Below are 17,712 nucleotides of genomic sequence, written 5' to 3'. Positions count from 1 at the left end.
ATAAATTCAGGATGTAATTTAAGTTGGTTATGCATGCACCAGAGACAGTAATGAATAGATGAACAGCGCAGGTGTGTGTGTATGAGTGTGTATGTTTGGGGGGCGGGGTAATTAGTCCAAGTCCGCAAAGTAATCTTAGAATTGTCACTCTGTGATTTAATGGTGCTGACCGAGCCAGAAAAGTTGCCAGAGTCGCTTGCAGCAGAAGTGCTAAATTGGCAAAGCTGATCCCGGGGCAAATTTGGTGTAGGGCAGAACCCTCATTATTATGCTTTTCTATTTATTATTTTTTAAAATAATATTCAGTGAATATGCATGCAGGAGAATGTGCGTGGGCATGTTCGCATCAACAGGCATTTTCCGCTCGGTTGTAAGGGAAGGCTTAAGACAAGCTTTGGAGTAGAGAGGCTTTGATTTTCATTCGGTACCACTAGCTGGGCTGAATGTAGCATTTTCACAGGTGTTTCGGATGAGCCGGAGCCACTTGCACACAATAAATCAAAGGGGATGTAGCACCCCGCACTTGGAGCTAAGGCAGTTCACTGCGTGCCGTAAGCAATGCTCCACAGCGTTCAATAACATTGATAAACGAATAGCCTCTTAATTTGTCCCATCGTGCAGTGTGTTAAAGCTGTGTATTTTCCCAGAAAAGGTAGTCCAGCCTTTTTTTTTTGTTATTTCTGTCGATGGATGACTAGTATTTCCAAAAGTGGAACCATCATGGTAAATTTGAGGGAAGATCCATATTTTCAGGACAGTCTTGTTTACTGGACCCTTGCCAGTGGGCCCAAAATTGCATTCGTCTTTCACCAAGGACTCCAGCTTGCTTCTCTTGCTGTTACACAACTACAGGCTTTATGTTTTTGTATTTTTTCTTGAATAAAGAAAAAAAAAACAGGATTATTTTTTTAGATTTCTGCCCCTACTACATAAATCATGTCAGATTAAACTGTAATGTTCTCCAGCCCAAGCCTGCTTTTTTTAAACGCGCCTCCTGGAAGTCCTTTTATGGTCGAAGGACGGTGCTTTGTCATAAAGCGTTGCAGCGGTCAGAGCTATGTTCTCGCGCCTCCCCTACTCCCAAACATCGATATCAGTCAGCGCCATCTTCAAAGATAATGCGACAGAGGAAGATCCTCCACTCTCACTGTTGTAATCTCTCTCACTTCCTCCATCTCTTTTGAAAGAGAGAATAGTTTCTGCCCTTTTTCTGTTCTCGTGTCTCTCTCTCTCATCTCATCTCTCTTTCAAGCCAGTTTTCTCATCACTCCACTTGTAGTCTGTCTTTCCATATCCATTCACAGTTTGTTCTTTTTATATCTCTTCCCCCTCTCTTCTCTTTTATTTCCCATCACTCCATTGCTTTCTGGCTCTCTCTCCCCTTCTCTCCCCTTTCTCTCACTCTCTCTCGCCCCTCTATCCCTGCCTTTCTCTATTTCGCTCCCTCGTCCTCCTATCTCGCTTTCTCTCCCTGTCCCCCTCCCTTGCTTCTCTCTCTCGCTCCACCTGTCCCCCCTCTATCTCTCCCCCCTCAGTCTCTCTGACTCTATGTTCTCCTCATCCCTAACCCCCAGTGTATCTGTAAACACAGCTCTCCCAGTTTCTCCTGTGAACGTGCCCAGTCTGCAGCAGCTCCCCTTGCAATCACAGTAACCCACTTCAGTGCCGCGTGAAATCACAAACGCACCTGTTCATCCACTCAGAATTGGCCAAGCTCTCTCTCTCACTGTTTTTTTTTTTTATCATGTGTGAGGGGGGGAGGGGGTTGTATCAAAGGGATTAGCTGTCAAAATTGCCTTTTGAAAAAAACTTTGGGCTGGCTGACGTGTTGTCCAGCTGGCGTAGCGACAGCCACCTCAGGGCCTTCTGGCTGAATCCATTTATTTCCCCAAAACTAGCAAGGTGTAAATTTCACGATAGATCTGTTTATTTGCAGTGGCCTTTCACAGGCGCAGTTAGTCTTATGGACTGCTGCAGAGGTGGGGGCGGGGCTTGGTGAAGTACGCGCTCAAATGATAATTTTGTGACGGAGTGTTTTCGCGGTGGCTGCTTTGCATGTCCTCCGGGCCTCAGGATGCTGAACTCCGTAGGTAACGGTAATAAAGTTTAGCCTCCCAGGAAGAAGGCTGCCGTAGTGACTGATCGCTCCCTTTGGCTCTGTTATTGATTGGCTGCTGCAGCTGTTTCCAGCGGAGGTTTGTTTTAATGGGGCCCCAGCCAGCCCGGCAGTGTGGAGTGCGTGTGGAGTGTGTGAGTGTGTGTGTGTGTGTGTGCGCGCGTGCCTGTGTGTGTGGGTTGGGGGAGTTGTAGGATAGCGCAGGGACGCAAGGACATTGCCGGCATCACGCTCCCACCTCCCTCCGTCAAGGGCGTGAGTGGCCCTTTGTCCCCCCCCCCCCGCCTCAGCCAATGAGGGCTCGCCACACGGTTGGCTTTTTATAGCCACGCTCCGCACCTCGGGAACGCCCGCGGCATTACCGCGCGCGGATTACCAGCCCCGCTCTCGCTGATCTGCCCCTAATTCCGCGGCGAAAGGGGGTTCCGGAAGGGGGGGGGGGGGCGCGGCTCTCCCCCCGGGGTGCCGCAGATACCGGGCCGCTAATTGGCCGTTAAAAAGCGGCTGCCGCGCCGTCAGTCGTTGCCGGGCGGGCGCGAGGCGGCGATGGCGGCAGCGGGTGAATGAGTCACGCAGGAGCCGAGCCCGCCTGCGGAGAGCGCCGCAGCCCCGTCGCCGCCCGGCCCTTCAGCCGGAACGGGGGAGCGTAAGCGCTAGTGAATGGTGTGTGCGCCCTGTGTGTATTCCTGCCTCTCACCCAATGCATGCTGGGATAGGCTCCAGCACCCCCAGTGCGGGTATGGCGGGTATGGATAATGGATGGGTGGATGGAAGGCAAGTGAGGGTTAAGTCCCCCCCATCACGAAACAGTGATCTCTCACAGGCCGGCCCTTCAGCCCTGATATGGGGGGGGCATAATTACAGGGCGTTAGCACTGACGGCTAACGTGCCGGGCGCCGCGTTTCTCCGCTGAAAGATCCCGCTCTCGTTTCTCGCCCGCCCCGCTTTCAAGGGCAGCTTGCTGTACTTTACAAATGTGCCCCCCCCAAACCCAACCCCCCCCCCCCCCCGGCCCTCGCTCCCCCCTTGATCCCGTTTCCCCTCAGCCCGCGCTGGAATGATGGATGGCATCACTGAATCGGTTTTGACTGAATTTTTAAGGGTTTTAGGGAGAGCCGCCAACGAAAGTGCGCGCTTTGGTCATTTAGCGGACGCTTTGATCCGGGGCGACGCGCAGTGAGTGCATTCGCTGGTCAGCGCGCTCCGATGCTTCTGACGGACGCTGCGTCTCTGCCTCGTTTGAAGTGAGACCCTTTGTCCAAATTAGCTGCTCATGCTGACCGCAGGGCTAAGACTCAAACCCATTTAAAGAATAACCGATAGCGGCAACCACATAATTATGATTCAGTGCAGAAGTCTGTGCTTTTATTATTTTTAATGTTTGAAGGCGAGTGAGGGTTTGCATGTTCTTTTTTTTAAATTTGGGTGGGGGGGGCGGGGTTGAAGAAGTGAGCTGGCTGCAGCTGCTTTAATTCCTCCCAGCTCTTACAATTATTATTATTTTTTTTGTTTCAGTTTTGACTTGGTCAGCAACGGGGGCGTGGCCATCGCGCTGAGGTTCGAGCGCGCCCCGTTCATCACCCAGGAGCACACGCTGTGGCTGCCGTGGGGACGCTTCTTCGTCATGGACACCATCGTCATGCGGCACGAGGAGAACGACATCCCCAGCTGTGACCTGAGCAGCTTCGCCCGGCCCAGCCCCGCGCTCTCCCCCGCCCCCCTCACCGCCTTCGCCGGCTCCTGCGCGGAGAGGGGCGCCGTCGTCCCCGAGATCCAGGTGAGCTTCCGGCTCCGCACCCGGGCCCGCACGCCTGGGCCCGCACGCCTGGGCCCGCACGCCTGGACCCGCACACCTGGGCCGGCACACCTGTGCCCGCACGCCTGGACCCGCACACCTGGGCCCGCATGCCTGGGCCCGCACACCTGGGCCCGCACACCTGTGCCCGCGCGCCTGGACCCACACACCTGTGCCCGCACACCTGTGCCCGCACGCCTGGACCCGCACGCCTGGGCCCGCACGCCTGTGCCTTCACCCACCCGTCACCCACCCGAAGCCCATCGCTGGCATAATAATACTGATAACTATAGTAATAATAAACTAAATAAATAAATAAAAATGCTGAGGAGAATAAAATGGCAAGAAAAATTTACTAAGTCATATTTAAATTATGAAGTCCTAAGGGAAAGCACATTTATAGAGGTTGGTCTTCAAATTTTTTAAATGAAAAGAGTGTTTTTTTTTGCACTCATTTACAGCCGTACCTGGGCCAGATACATATCTGATATAAATTCCATTTCCTTCAGGTTAACCTGCTAGCCCTGTTTGCAATGTGTACGGTTTAATACTGTTTAGATTGAATGTGAAACCCTCTTGTCGATCCCTATGCAAATTCTGTGAAATGTGAAAATGGTTTTTTTTATTTTGAGTAATCTGCAGATTTATATTTTTAGCGCATTATGTCCTAGGTTTGATTACAGTAATGCTTCCTGATCCAGGTGTATTGGCGAGAATTATGTGTGAAACACAAGCATCAATCAGATTTATTTAGTATTAGTCTTTATTCTTAATTCTTAATTACTTTTCCCTGTTTTATTTGCTTTGCACAACTCCGTATTCTAGAGAGTTGCATGAGAAAACCCTCACATAGCTGACTGTGTCCATTGAACCCGCTCAGATTAATGACCCAGTTCAGTGGCGCAGCTGGGATTTCAGTTCACTGTATTCCGATTCCTGGAAACCAGTTCTGTGTGCGACATGTCACTTCTGTAGGTCATTGCAGAGGGAATGGAGGCTTAATCTCTTAAAGAAATAAAAAGTGTCAAGGGAAAATAACAGTCATGCGTCATTTGGTTCCTCTGTTGATGGGAACCGGGTGTCAGAGGTCAGGGGTCGTGGCTCTGTTCTTTGAGGGTTATTGTAGTTCTCTCTGTGCGTCTATCATTCTAATTGTTGTGTTTTCCTCTGGACTTTACTAGATTAATGGCGGAAAGTTGTCTTCAATGTGCATGGGCAGTCAGTTAATATCCACACCATCTTTCATCCACCCTAAGCCCACACAAACCCACTCAGGGACATCGATCGCTTCACAGAGTCTTTGTACGGGTCCGTTCTGATCAATCGAGCAGACGCGTAGGGTTGCTTTTAGAGCATTTAAATCAGAGCGTTTAAATCAAAAAGTCGCGGGTAACCAAAGTACCTCCATGACCAGCCTCTCACCCAGCTGAGCAAATGGCCTCCTTAATTGGTCCACGATGGATGTGCGTTTCCACCTCAGGGCACCAGTGACACCGGTGATATGACTTAAGAGGTGCACAGGATTGTGGGTCATCGGGGTCGACAGCGGTTCTGAAGCGCTTTGCTCTTAAGGGACGCGAGCCTGTCTTCAGCAGCCTCTCCTCCCATTCAACACTGGAGTGTGTATAGGGGCTGCAGCTTTTGTGAAGAACGACCTGCAGCGATATGCCTTTTCTCACACACACACACACACACACACACACACACACACACACGCACACACACACGCACGCACACACACACGCACACACACACACACTAACACGCGCACACACACACACGCACACTCACATGCACACACTAACACACGCACACACACACACACACTAACATGCGCACACACATACTAACACACACACACACATACACACACTCTAACACGCGCACACACGTGCCAGCACACACACACACACTAACACACACATACGCACATGGACATACACATACGCAAAGACACACACATGCACGCAAACGCACACATACATACACATACGCAAAGACAGACACACACACAAACACACACACACAGTTGTTTTGTTTCAAATACTGGGGCGAAGCAATCCTTATAGCTGTTTTAAACCCAAGGGCTCCAACCCCAACATTGAAATAAATACCAGATAAGTCAAACCACTGTAGTTTGTCATTTGCTGTTTGGGTCAGTCGTGCCAAGATCCATAAGAGCCGGCCAGGTGGTTTTGCCAGAACTGACAGAAATGATGGAAGAGAGAATATAATAGCACTAGGAAATACAATAGGGTGTCCTACAGTGTTTGCTCCCATAATAAATTATAATGAATTCAAGCTAAGTAATTACACTGCTGATAGAAGCATTATGGGAATCCCTGCTGGTCGTAGACTAGACATTTTACACATTTTTATTAAGTATGTAGAAAATAAGTACAAACACAATAATTACAAAATATTACAAAATAATTACAAAATAATTAGGTTCAGTTCTGAGTAGTTTAGTTCTCGCACTAGTTATTTATAAATAGAAGAATACAATTCCCATGATGCAAATCAGTGGACATTCTGGTAAGGCAGTCGTGTATGATTGGCTTTGCTGTGTCATGCCCCGCCCCCATCCCCAGACTCTGCAGGAGGAGATCCCTATCCCGGGGACAGACGTTCGGCTGAGTTACCTGAGCAGCCGCACCCCGGGCTACAAGTCGGTCCTGCAGATCACCCTCACTCACGCCACCATCCCCTTCAACCTGATGAAGGTGCATCTGATGGTGGCGGTAGAGGGACGCCTCTTCAGGAAGTGGTTCGCCGCCACCCCCAACCTCTCGCACCACTTCCTGTGGGACAAGACGGACGTGTACAGCCAGAAGGTCTACGGGCTGTGCGAAGCTTTTGGTGAGAAGGGGTGGATGGATAGTTTTTATTATTTTATCTTTGTGCCTTTTACCCCCCTGTTCGCCCCCGTTCGGAGTGTCCGGTCACGCTCGTGCTCCAGCGCGCACCACAGCCTCTGTCATCGACTCGGGAGAGTGTAGGATAGATAAACATGCGATCCTCCACAGCATGTGATGTCAGCTGCCACATCTTATCGCAGTTTGCAAGTCGCTCCAACATCAGTTGGAGGCAGACGCTTCATGTGAAGCTCAATCAATGAACTTGCGGGTACCTAATTGACCAGCAGGGGGTTTTTAGTGTGCAATGAGAGGTCATCCCAGCTAATTCCCATTCCGTTGTGAGGCTAGAGCCAGTTTAAATGGCTCTGCTAGACCATGGGGCCCATCCATGCACTGGAACAGAGCCTTAACAGTCACCAGACTGTAGGACCCATCCATAGTGCCGTAACAAGATGAGCCACTCAGCCCCAAAATGATAGTTTTGACCAAATGAGGGGCTGCTGGGCTCATCTTTTAAAGTACTGTGCTCGTGTGTGGCTGAGCCCCACAGCCTGCTTTTAAATCTGGTATGTGTGGGCCTTCAGTCAGTGGGTGTCCTTTTCTGTTTCTGCGCCAGTGCCCCCTGCTGGTCAGTTAAGCACCTACAGTCTGCTTGCACAAGCTGTGTGTTCACATCCTATTTTAGAGAGTTTTAGAGAGCGTGTTTGTTCGGGCTCTCCCAAACTGACAGAGGAAACCTCAGTCAGTTTCCTAGCATGGCAGTTGGGTCTGACAAACTGGATTGAACGGATTATGAAAAGAACCAATGGCGTGGTTTTCCCCTCTGCGTTTCGGTGGAAGGTGAGGGAGCGCGTGTTCCCCCTGCATTCTGGGGACGAGTACGAGTCGTGTCCCGACCTCATTCTGTGGGAGAAGCGGACGGCCGTCCTGCAGGGCTACGAGAGCAGCGCGTCACACCTGGGGGGCTGGTCCCTGGATAAACACCACGCCCTGAACATCCAGAGCGGTCAGTCCTCCGAGCGGCCCGGCGCTTTGCCCCCTTTTACTCAGCAGGTTCCCCTTGGCAGGAAAGTAGGGCTCAATTCCGCTAAAACTATTAAAACCATTTCAGCTAAAATTAATTTTATTAATTGTAAAAATGTCCATAATTTTCTATGAGGATTCTTCAGTTCATTTATTTGATTTAAGTTGAATTGAAATGGAATTATATTTCGGATTCCCATTAACATGAACATTAATGTTGTACAGGCTGAGTACCGTACTGCACATACTGACACTGCATACTCATTTCCTAATCTAGGAAAATATTTCATAACACTGTGAATGGTCTTTCGTAAGAGCTTCATAACGGCTAATTTCTTCAAGAGCATTACACAGACGTTCATAAATGCTTATGTCAGTGCCTGTGGATAGGCATGGTCTTTGTCACCGGTGTGCCATGGGAAAATCACCCCCTTACACACGCCTTGTTTTAACTTTGTGGTTATAGACAGAAGCATTTATGAATGGCTGTATAGTGCTTGTGCAGGTGCTATGTAGTGCTTATGAATGATAAAAGACCAGTCATAGAAAGCCTTACTAAATCCTTTGACACTCTTTATATAAGCATCCAGGCTGTCTGTGTGGTGTAGAATGTGTCTTTCAGACCTTCCAAAAGGTCATTTTCTATGTGTATGTTTGCTTTCCTCTTAAAGAGCAAAACAACTGATGTTCCTAAGTAAGATGTATGTCGGATTGACAGATTTCCTGATGAAAGTCGGTTGGCGCACTAGTGCCTTATTTTCGCCTAAAAAACTTGTTTGAGGTAAAGTGGCTTCACCGGGGGTGCGGGGAATGCGAGCAGCTTCAGTAACTGTCCTCCCTGTAATGGCTCTCTGCCATTTTCTGGCCAGAACACGCTGTTATTTATTTTGTGGGATCCGAGTTTTCTGCCATTGGCTCTGATGGGCACAAACAGGCCCATTTTCCTATTTCTGGTGAATTGGTTCTGAGTGGCGGAGCGGACGGTTGAAGCCAAAGCCACCGCCGCTGTGTCGCTCGCACAGTGCTAGCGCTGAGCCAGCGCTTGTCAGGAGGGCCTTACCGCAGGAAATGAGGCGTGACTGCACGCAGGAAGCGCGGGCGTGAGGGGCGTGGCCACGTGGTGGGCGTGGCTGGAGAAGCCCGAGCGGCCGCGTTTCCTTCCCCGGACGCCGCATCGCTGGGAGGAGCAGCGGCGTCGCGCTTCAGATCCTGAAAAATCTGCTGCCGTTTGTGTCAGCTCTCTCTGCTCCCTCGGACAGCGAGAAGGATGCCCTGAAGTCGAAGAGGAGTAACGGAAAGGAAAGAAAGAAAGGCTGGAAAAAAGGGAGAAAAAAAGAAAGACTGCAGCTCGTTGATCTTTTCTGTTAGTTTGGACACTGGAGGTGTCGTGTCTCACGCCGGCTAGCAGGCAACATAAAAGCGGAGCGGTCGCGCCAGAAAAAAGTATTGAGCGAGTTCATTGAGCGAGTTGGAGCTAACAGTTACGCTTTGATTGAGCTCCTGTGAGCATCATCAGTCCGCATAGCTTGTCATTGTGAGAAGCTGGTGATGTTTAAGTCGACTTAATGAGTCGTGTGGTGAAAGTGCAGGGTGACCCAGATTCTGCAGTCTTGCCCAGATACTCAAATATTTCAAATATTCATAACAATATATAGTCCTGTCCCTTTCAGCTGTTGAAGCCAAAATGTCCAGTTAGCTCTCTGAAGGTGTGACCAAAATGGATTCTGCAGCAATTAACATTTGTGTTACCATGAGTGGCATTTGACATTTGAAGGCATTACCATGAGTAGCTGGTGCTGGCAGCAGTTATAAGCTGACCCCAGCTTATCCCTGGCCTGACCTCAGGCTGACCCTGGCCTGAGCCCAGCCTAACCCCAGCCTGACCTTGGCCTGACCCCAGGCTGACCCCAGGCTGACCCCAGGCTGACCCCGGGTGAACTTGCTTTTGCGTCCCTCCGCAGGGATACTGCACAAGGGGAACGGGGAGAACGTCTTCATCTCCCAGCAGCCGCCAATCATCGGCAGCGTCATGGGCAACGGTCGGCGACGCAGCATCTCCTGCCCCAGCTGCAACGGCCTCGCCGACGGCAACAAGCTGCTGGCGCCCGTGGCGCTGGCCTGCGGCTCTGACGGCAGCCTGTACGTGGGCGACTTCAACTACGTGCGCCGCATCTTCACCACGGGCAACGTCACCAGCGTCCTGGAGCTCAGGTAACCCCGCCCACGGGGGAAGGGGCCCGTGTTTGGGTTAAAAAGGAGGGGGGCGTGGCCCGGGTGGTGTGGTCATTCAAAACTGAGGTTATTTTAAAACAAACAGTGTCCAACTCTACTGCTTGAAAATTGACTGAGATGGTTGATAATTCTGTTTGATCCAGTCTCTCATTGTCTGGTCATTACAGTGTCTTATTTTCTACTGTATCTCCACTGGTCAGTTTCATCACCAAGTAATCATGTGCTGGAGCTGAGAATAGGCTTGGAGTGTATTTGTGTAAGGGAGAAAAAAATATCAGTATGAAAAATTCCACTGAATGCGTGACTGTAAATAGCCTTAATTTTCTCTAGAGAGTAAATTAAGATCACACCTGTTCATTTATTCTCACTGATTGCTAACATCTCTCTCTCTCTCTCCTGCTTGACTTATCTTTCCTGATTGCTTACATATCTCTCTCTCCTGCTTTACTTATCTTTTCTGATTGCTGACATCTCTCTTTCTCTCCTGCTTTACTTGTCTTTCCTGATTGCTAACATCTCTCTCTCCCGCTTTACTTCTCTTTTCTGATTGCTAACATCTCTCTCTCCTGCTTTACTTCTCTTTTCTGATTGCTAACATCTCTCTCTCCTGCTATACTTGTCTTTTCTGATTACTAACATCTCTCTCTCCTGCTTTACTTATAATTTCTGATTGCTGACATCTCTCTCTCTCTCTCTATCTCTCCTGCTTTACTTATCTTTTCTGATTGTGACATCTCTCCCTCTCTCCTGCTTTATTTATCTTTCTGATTACTAACATTCCTGTCTCTCTTCTTCCCTGTCTGCCGCTTCCTTTTGGCTTGCGCTGTCAGAAACAAAGATTTCAGGCATAGGTAAGACCGCGGGAGCGATCGCATCTCTTTGGTGGTGTTAAGTGATGGCTCCCCTCAGTGTCAAGGTAACTCTCCTTAATCTGGAGTCACATGACCGCAGGCCGTGCAGGTGGGTAGAGCTGGGCCGGGCCGCTCGCTGTGGCTGGGGAGTTTGAGTAATGCAAGCACAGCCTGGAGATGCTGTGGTACACAACCACAGGGAACAGTAGGAAATGGGTTTGAGTGTGTGGTGTGTGTGTGTGTGTGTGTGTGTGTGTGTGTGTGTGTGTGTGTGTGTGTGTGTGTGTGTGTGCGCGTGTGTGTGTGTGTGTGTGTACGTAGGTGTGTGTTTGTGTGTATGAGAGAGAGTGTGTAGATTTTTAAATGCCAAAAGAGGAAAAAAATTGTCATTGAGGATTTGGGAAACAGCGCCTTGTTTCAGGTCTTAACCTGAGCACCATCTGTGAATGGTGTAGTTTTAAAGAGGATAATCACTTTCACCTTTGTTCTAAAATTGTTTGTAGCTTGTGTGGCGCTTCAGAAAGTGAACCTAACCTTCTCAGTAATGAAAGAACAGATGTCCAAATGCTATCGAGGGCAGGCTTGTAAAATAGCAAAAAAACGAATAAAATGACCTTAAACATAAGCAGGTCAGAATGGGCAGGTTGTAAAATATATGTCTGTGGAAATACAAAGTGACAGGAATAAGTGCCAAATGAACTTGAAGTTTGTCTTTGTGTTCTCTTTGGCACAGAGTAAATCCAGGTATGGAAGTGTGGAAAGTAAAATGTAGTTTTGTGTTGTTTTTTTATGGGAAACTTTTTGTACTGCTGTCTTGGCCACGACTTCCTTGTAAAAGAGATTTTGAATCTCAATGGGGATTATTCCTGGTAAAAGAGAGGTAAATATATAAGTAACAAATGAAAAATAATCCTGACAGTGATAGCCCTGAAAGTCATGCTGCTACACGGAACTGCCACATCACTGATTAAAGCAGAAGACCCACATGAGAGTACACAGAGTATGGATTACCTGCTGGGTCACTGATTGTTGTGGAGTTTTTGATTGATTTTTTTTTTTTTTTCTGTGAACAAGAAGGGCTTATGATTCTTATAGCAAGATGATACAGTCAAAGGATTCAGAGAACCAGGGATGAAATCAGCCAATCAGCGTTCAGATGTTCCGGAAGCCTCTCGAGTCGAGCCCCTAGCGGACCGTGCGTTCTAGTTCTGTTCTCTGTTCTAGTGCCCAGGACCGAGAGTTGGTGTTGGTTTTTACCACTGAGCCACAAAAGCGCGGACGTGTTTTCAGTCCAGCTAGGGATTCTGAAGGAGGATAATTTTTAAAAGAAAGGATTTCCTTTTAGATTAATGTAAATTTGATTAAGATATGACTCTCTCTCTTTCTCTCTCTGTCTCTCTCTCTCTCGCTCTCTGAAAGAGAGGGGTATTCTGGAGGGCTTGGGTTTGTTGAGTGGTGTGCGGACTGCAAATGCGGTATTGGCTTTTTGAGCAGAAAATGCATTTTTGGCATTTAAAATTGACCTGGCAATGGGAGGGGGGGGACTAATGTCCTACTAGGACCCCCTTCCATTCTCACCTCTTCCCCCCTCCCCCATTTTCACCTCTCCCCCCCTACCCCCCCCCCCCCCCCAACCCCACTGAGCTTCTGTGTCTCAGAAAAGTCAGTTTTTCTGTCTCTGCACCAGCATGCAACTACATTCAATTATCCTCCACAAGCCATATGTTGTCAGTGCGGAGAATATAGATGGTGTGTGTGTGGCTGAAGGTCAGTTAGTTCCTTTTTCAGGGTGTGGGGAAGAGGAGAACGGGTGGGGTGTGGGGAGGGGGGCTCTGGGGTTGGTAGAGGGTGTGCAGGGCTCTCTGTCAGTGTGGGGAAGAGATAATGCACCATCTGATTACAAGTGAAAAGAGAGAGCACAACAGAGGGAAGGAAAAGTTGGAACATTCCGGAATGTTCCGGGAAGGGGTGCTCTGCTCCCGCCCTCTTTTGGAAAATGAGAACATCGTCAATATGTCAGCCGAGTTATGTTCCGGCCTTTTTTTTCTTTCTTTTTTAAAGCAATGCTTGTGTACGCAGGTGGTGACACCTCAAATTTTGATGGGACGCTGAGAAACTGATTGTATTTGTCGTGTGCGTTTTATTTTTTATTTTTTTATACATCTAGATAAGGTCAAAAGGTCAGTTGTCAGTCAAAATAAAGACTTTAAAAAAGCCTGCGGTAGCCCTCTCTCTTCCTGTCCTACAGTTTCCTCAGGATATGAGGTTTGACGCCCAGGAGCTGAGACTGTCAGACGAGCCCTGACAGATAAGCGGAAGTCTCCAGTTTTTATTCGGCTGGCATTGCGATGCTTTTTCTTGCCAGGTTATGTGATAATGGTCATCTGCTCTGTCAGGACGACGCCGACGTGGCGTCTCGAGCTCCCCCGGCCAAAGTCCCGTCCAAGGCGACAGCTTCCCGCCATTTTAAGGCCGAACCAGGAAGTGTCTGACAGCTCGGGCTGTTTGAGAGATGTGGAAACTCGAGGCTGGAGACCTGAGTATAACGCACCTCCTTCAAAGGCGTTTCAGGTTCAAGCAGCCCTGAACCTGACTCTCCGCTGATTGAGACTGAGAGGGTTCGAAGGCGTCTGGGGAGACGAACACTGGCTGCCGACAAGAGCCTTTCACAACGCAACCTCACGTGTCGCTATGCCAAAAATATGTTTCTATGTTTTTTTTAATATGGATGTCATACATTATTGTATATACAATTTGATCTAATCTGGATGTAGAACAAAGCAGTCGGACAGCTGGAATACCTGATGGCACATTCTCATTTTTTTCTGGGTGGGTGAGGAAATATTATTATTGTTGTTGTTGTTGTTGTTATTATTATTGTTATTATTATTATTATTATTATTGTATATTTTCTCTTCGTTGTGGCGTATAGCAGCTTTTTTTAGGCAGGTGTGTTGTCAGGAGCCCCGTTCCTGACTGGAATGCTTCGGCAGGTCGCTGCTTCCTTTGTGGAGGGCGACTGTGCACGTCCGGCACGCTCTCGCGTTTCCCTCGCCCCCTGTGCATGAATGACCGATCGCTGTGTCAGGACTGGGCCGTGCTTTAATGGGGTCGTTTGCTGGCCTGCTCTGCTTAATGTGTTTAGGTGTGTCAGCGCAGTCGCAGCTCTATGCAGAAAAAAATGTACGTATAAAGCCCTGGGGAAGCTTCAGCGCAGCTAAGCTACATGCACATACCTTTATGAGCATGCAGCGCTACTCCTAAGGAGTCGCATTTGGACGGTGTTTCAGATTCAGAAACGCCATCCAGACCATCCGTTTGACAGCACATTCTTCTTTCCTTTTATTGGAGGTCCTGTGTTTTATGTCCTGTAAACAATAAATGAGATTACCTGGCTGCAGATAATGTTACGCTTACATTTTGAAAGTATAACTGTGAATGGTTTTGAAAGGTGGTAAAGAACCAGGAACTAACATGTGTTGAAGAAATACAATGATATGGGAAAAGCTATACTTGTCTTCACCTCAGATAATGGGAAATATACGTTTGGAAGCTAATAAATAAAAATTTTCGGTTCACATTTTTTTTGCGTGCTGTGTGTATTGCTCATTAAAGCGATTGCCGTGTGTCACTACTTGTAGTCATTTTGCAGTTTGACCTTAACCACAGCAACAGTTTTACACAGTATTTATTTACACAGCTGAATTTACTGCACACTGAAACAACTCAGGTTAAGCACTTTGCTCAAGGGTAAAGTGGCAGTGCCCGGTCTGGGAACCAAACCTGCAACCCTCTATTTTACAAGCCCGGTCCCCCGTAATGCCTTTCTGCTGAAACTGCATTAAAATGAAGAGGTCTGAGCCATGCTTGAGAAGGTGCTGCTTTTTGTTCCGGGTCTTGACTGACTTATTGATTTTTTTTCACCCCGCTTGTGTGTTCAGCAACAGCCCGGCACACAAGTACTACCTGTCCACGTGTCCGGTGTCGGGCACCCTCTACCTGTCGGACACCAGCAGCAGGAAGGTGTTCAAGGTGAAGTCCCTGAACGTGGTGAAGGACGTGGCCAAGAACCTGGACCTGGTGGCGGGAACGGGGGACCAGTGCCTGCCATTCGACGAGACTCGCTGTGGGGACGGCGGGAAGGCGGTGGAGGCCGCCCTCACCAACCCACGAGGTGCGTACCTAAAGTCAAAATTACACCCCCCGCGGTGAGCACGAAACAAAGTGATGTGACAGTAACGCCTCTGGAGGTGTGTACGAAACAGTGACGTGACAGTAACACCCCTGGAGGTGTGTACGAAACAGTGACGTGACAGTAACACCCCTGGAGGTGTGTACGAAACAGTGACGTGACAGTAACACCCCTGGAGGTGTGTACGAAACAGTGACGTGACAGTAACACCCCTGGAGGTGTGTACGAACAGTGACATGACAGTAACCCCTGGAGGTGTGTACGAACAGTGACGTGACAGTAACACCCCTGGAGGTGTGTACGAAACGTGACGTGACAGTAACACCCTGGAGGTGTGTACGAACAGTGACGTGACAGTAACACCCCTGGAGGTGTGTACGAAACAGTGACGTGACAGTAACACCCCTGGAGGTGTGTACGAACAGTGACGTGACAGTAACACCCCTGGAGGTGCGTACGAACAGTGACGTGACAGTAACACCCCTGGAGGTGTGTACGAAACAGTGACGTGACAGTAACACCCCTGGAGGTGTGTACGAAACAGTGACGTGACAGTAACACCCCTGGAGGTGTGTACGGAACAGTGACGTGACAGTAACACCCCTGGAGGTGTGTACGAAACAGTGACGTGACAGTAACACCCCTGGAGGTGGTACGAACAGTGACGTGACAGTAACACCCCTGGAGGTGTGTACCAAAGCAGTGACGTCACATAACCACCCTGGAGGTGCTACAAACAGTGAGTGACAGTAACACCCTGGAGTGTTGTACAACAATGATCGTACAGTAATCTCCTGGAGGTGTGTGCAAGACAGTGACGAGACAGTAACACCCTGGAGGTGTGTACGGAACAGTGACGTGACAGTAACACCCCTGGAGTGTGTACGGAACAGTGACGTGACAGTAACACCCCTGGAGGTGCGTACGGAACAGTGACGTGACAGTAACACCCCTGGAGGTGTGTACGGAACAGTGACGTGACAGTAACACCCCTGGAGGTGTGTACGGAACAGTGACGTGACAGTAACACCCCTGGAGGTGCGTACGGAACAGTGACGTGACAGTAACACCCCTGGAGGTGCGTACGGAACAGTGACGTGACAGTAACACCCCTGGAGGTGTGTACGAAACAGTGACGTGACAGTAACACCCCTGGAGGTGTGTACGAAACAGTGACGTGACAGTAACACCCCTGGAGGTGTGTACGAAACAGTGACGTGACAGTAACACCCCTGGAGGTGTGTACGAAACAGTGACGTGACAGTAACACCCCTGGAGGTGTGTACGGAACAGTGACGTGACAGTAACACCCCTGGAGGTGTGTACCAAATGGCAGTGACGTCAAAGTTAACGCACCCGAGGTGCATACAAATCACAGTGATAATAAAACCAGTGTTCTGTCACTACAGTTTGAATCCTTTCTGGATTGATTCTTCATTCTTTCAGTGACTCACTGGTTTGAATGAATTGCAAGTTATCTGCTATGGAGAGCAGAGAAACTTGATTGGTCCAGAAGTACAGTATGTGATTGACAGAATATGGTAGCTCCACCCTGAATTATGTTCTTGAAGCTTCAGTCCTTCCCTGTTCATCAAGTCTTTATTTGAGGACTGTGGGAAATGCAGACATTTTATAATGAAAATATGATAATTTGGAGATGGAGATGATGTGCTTCTGGATTTTTACCTGGCAAGAATATGTTCTGATGATATTTGTTAGTATAGTGTGTTAGACAAGTACAGATAAAAGCTTGCGAATATTCAGTCTTCTTTCAGGATGGGGTTTGCAGTTGGGGGGTCTTTGTGGGGTGCAATTTCCAAACTTCCGTGAGTACATTCTGCAGCGACTCTGAAAATAAGCAGGTGTTATAAAGAGGGAATATGCAATCAGGCGTTTTTGGCGGGAAGGAAGAAAGGGTTTTGTGTCGTCATCCCCCCGCTTTCTTCTGAAACCCATAAAAAATTAATCCTGTTTTTTTTTTTCGCCGCGTCCGTTCAGTGAAAGGCCCGGCATGTTGACTGGCAGGCGCGACGCAGAAGCAATATCGTACCTGTTCAGACAGGAGCGGCGGATCTCCACTGATGGCTAACCGTTCTGTCCGCCCGCTCCTTTGTCGGCTCCTGACGAATGATTTCTGACGCGCGGTCGGCGGGGAGCGCGGCGAAAAGACGTCTCTCGGAGGTCGGATCAATGCGCTTCAATTTTCTGACTCGTAATGATATTTTCTCCTCTCCGGCTCGCTCGCGGACCGATCGTCGGGCTCGTGGGGTTCCCAAACTTGGGGGGGGATGGGGATGGGGATGGGGGGGGGGTAGTGAGGCTTCTCCACCCCAGCCCAAAGCGCTCCTGGTTACTGAAACGGAGCGTCTTTTCCGCTAGCGTTTGCTCTGGGTTCCTTTGGCGCGGATGGGGTGCGACGCATTCATCATGGTCGTCGTATCTCACCTCTGTCGCGGGCCCCACAGAGGGGCGAGGTGATTCATGTTTTCAGAGAGAGGGAGAAGGAGAGAGAGAGAGAGAGAGAGAAGGAAAAGGTCACCGAAGCACCACACAGCCGCTGGCACGCGCGTTCGTAGAGGCTTAATCGGCTTGCGTTCTCAGGACGTAAACAGGCGTTCTCAAAGCCCTCCTCGTCGTTGCCGCGG

At 49.1% G+C, this 17,712-nt stretch overlaps 1 protein-coding gene across 1 annotated transcript in view; it reads left to right on the top strand.

Moving 5' to 3' along the window:
• tenm4 (teneurin transmembrane protein 4) overlaps positions 1-17,712 on the top strand; it is a 213,317-nt gene that overhangs the window by 154,141 nt on the left and 41,464 nt on the right. Inside the window, exons 20-25 of the mRNA XM_064301632.1 lie at positions 3,632-3,893; positions 6,503-6,784; positions 7,646-7,775; positions 9,754-10,003; positions 10,855-10,875; positions 14,817-15,049. Coding sequence (XP_064157702.1) covers positions 3,632-3,893; positions 6,503-6,784; positions 7,646-7,775; positions 9,754-10,003; positions 10,855-10,875; positions 14,817-15,049 — 1,178 coding nt within the window. The remainder of the gene's footprint in view (positions 1-3,631; positions 3,894-6,502; positions 6,785-7,645; positions 7,776-9,753; positions 10,004-10,854; positions 10,876-14,816; positions 15,050-17,712) is intronic.

The sequence above is a fragment of the Anguilla rostrata genome, chromosome 12, assembly GCF_018555375.3.
Source record: "Anguilla rostrata isolate EN2019 chromosome 12, ASM1855537v3, whole genome shotgun sequence".
NCBI classification, from domain to species: Eukaryota; Metazoa; Chordata; class Actinopteri; order Anguilliformes; family Anguillidae; genus Anguilla; species Anguilla rostrata.
Note: the sequence above shows the minus strand (reverse complement) of the source record. Positions and strands in the feature narration are given on the sequence as shown.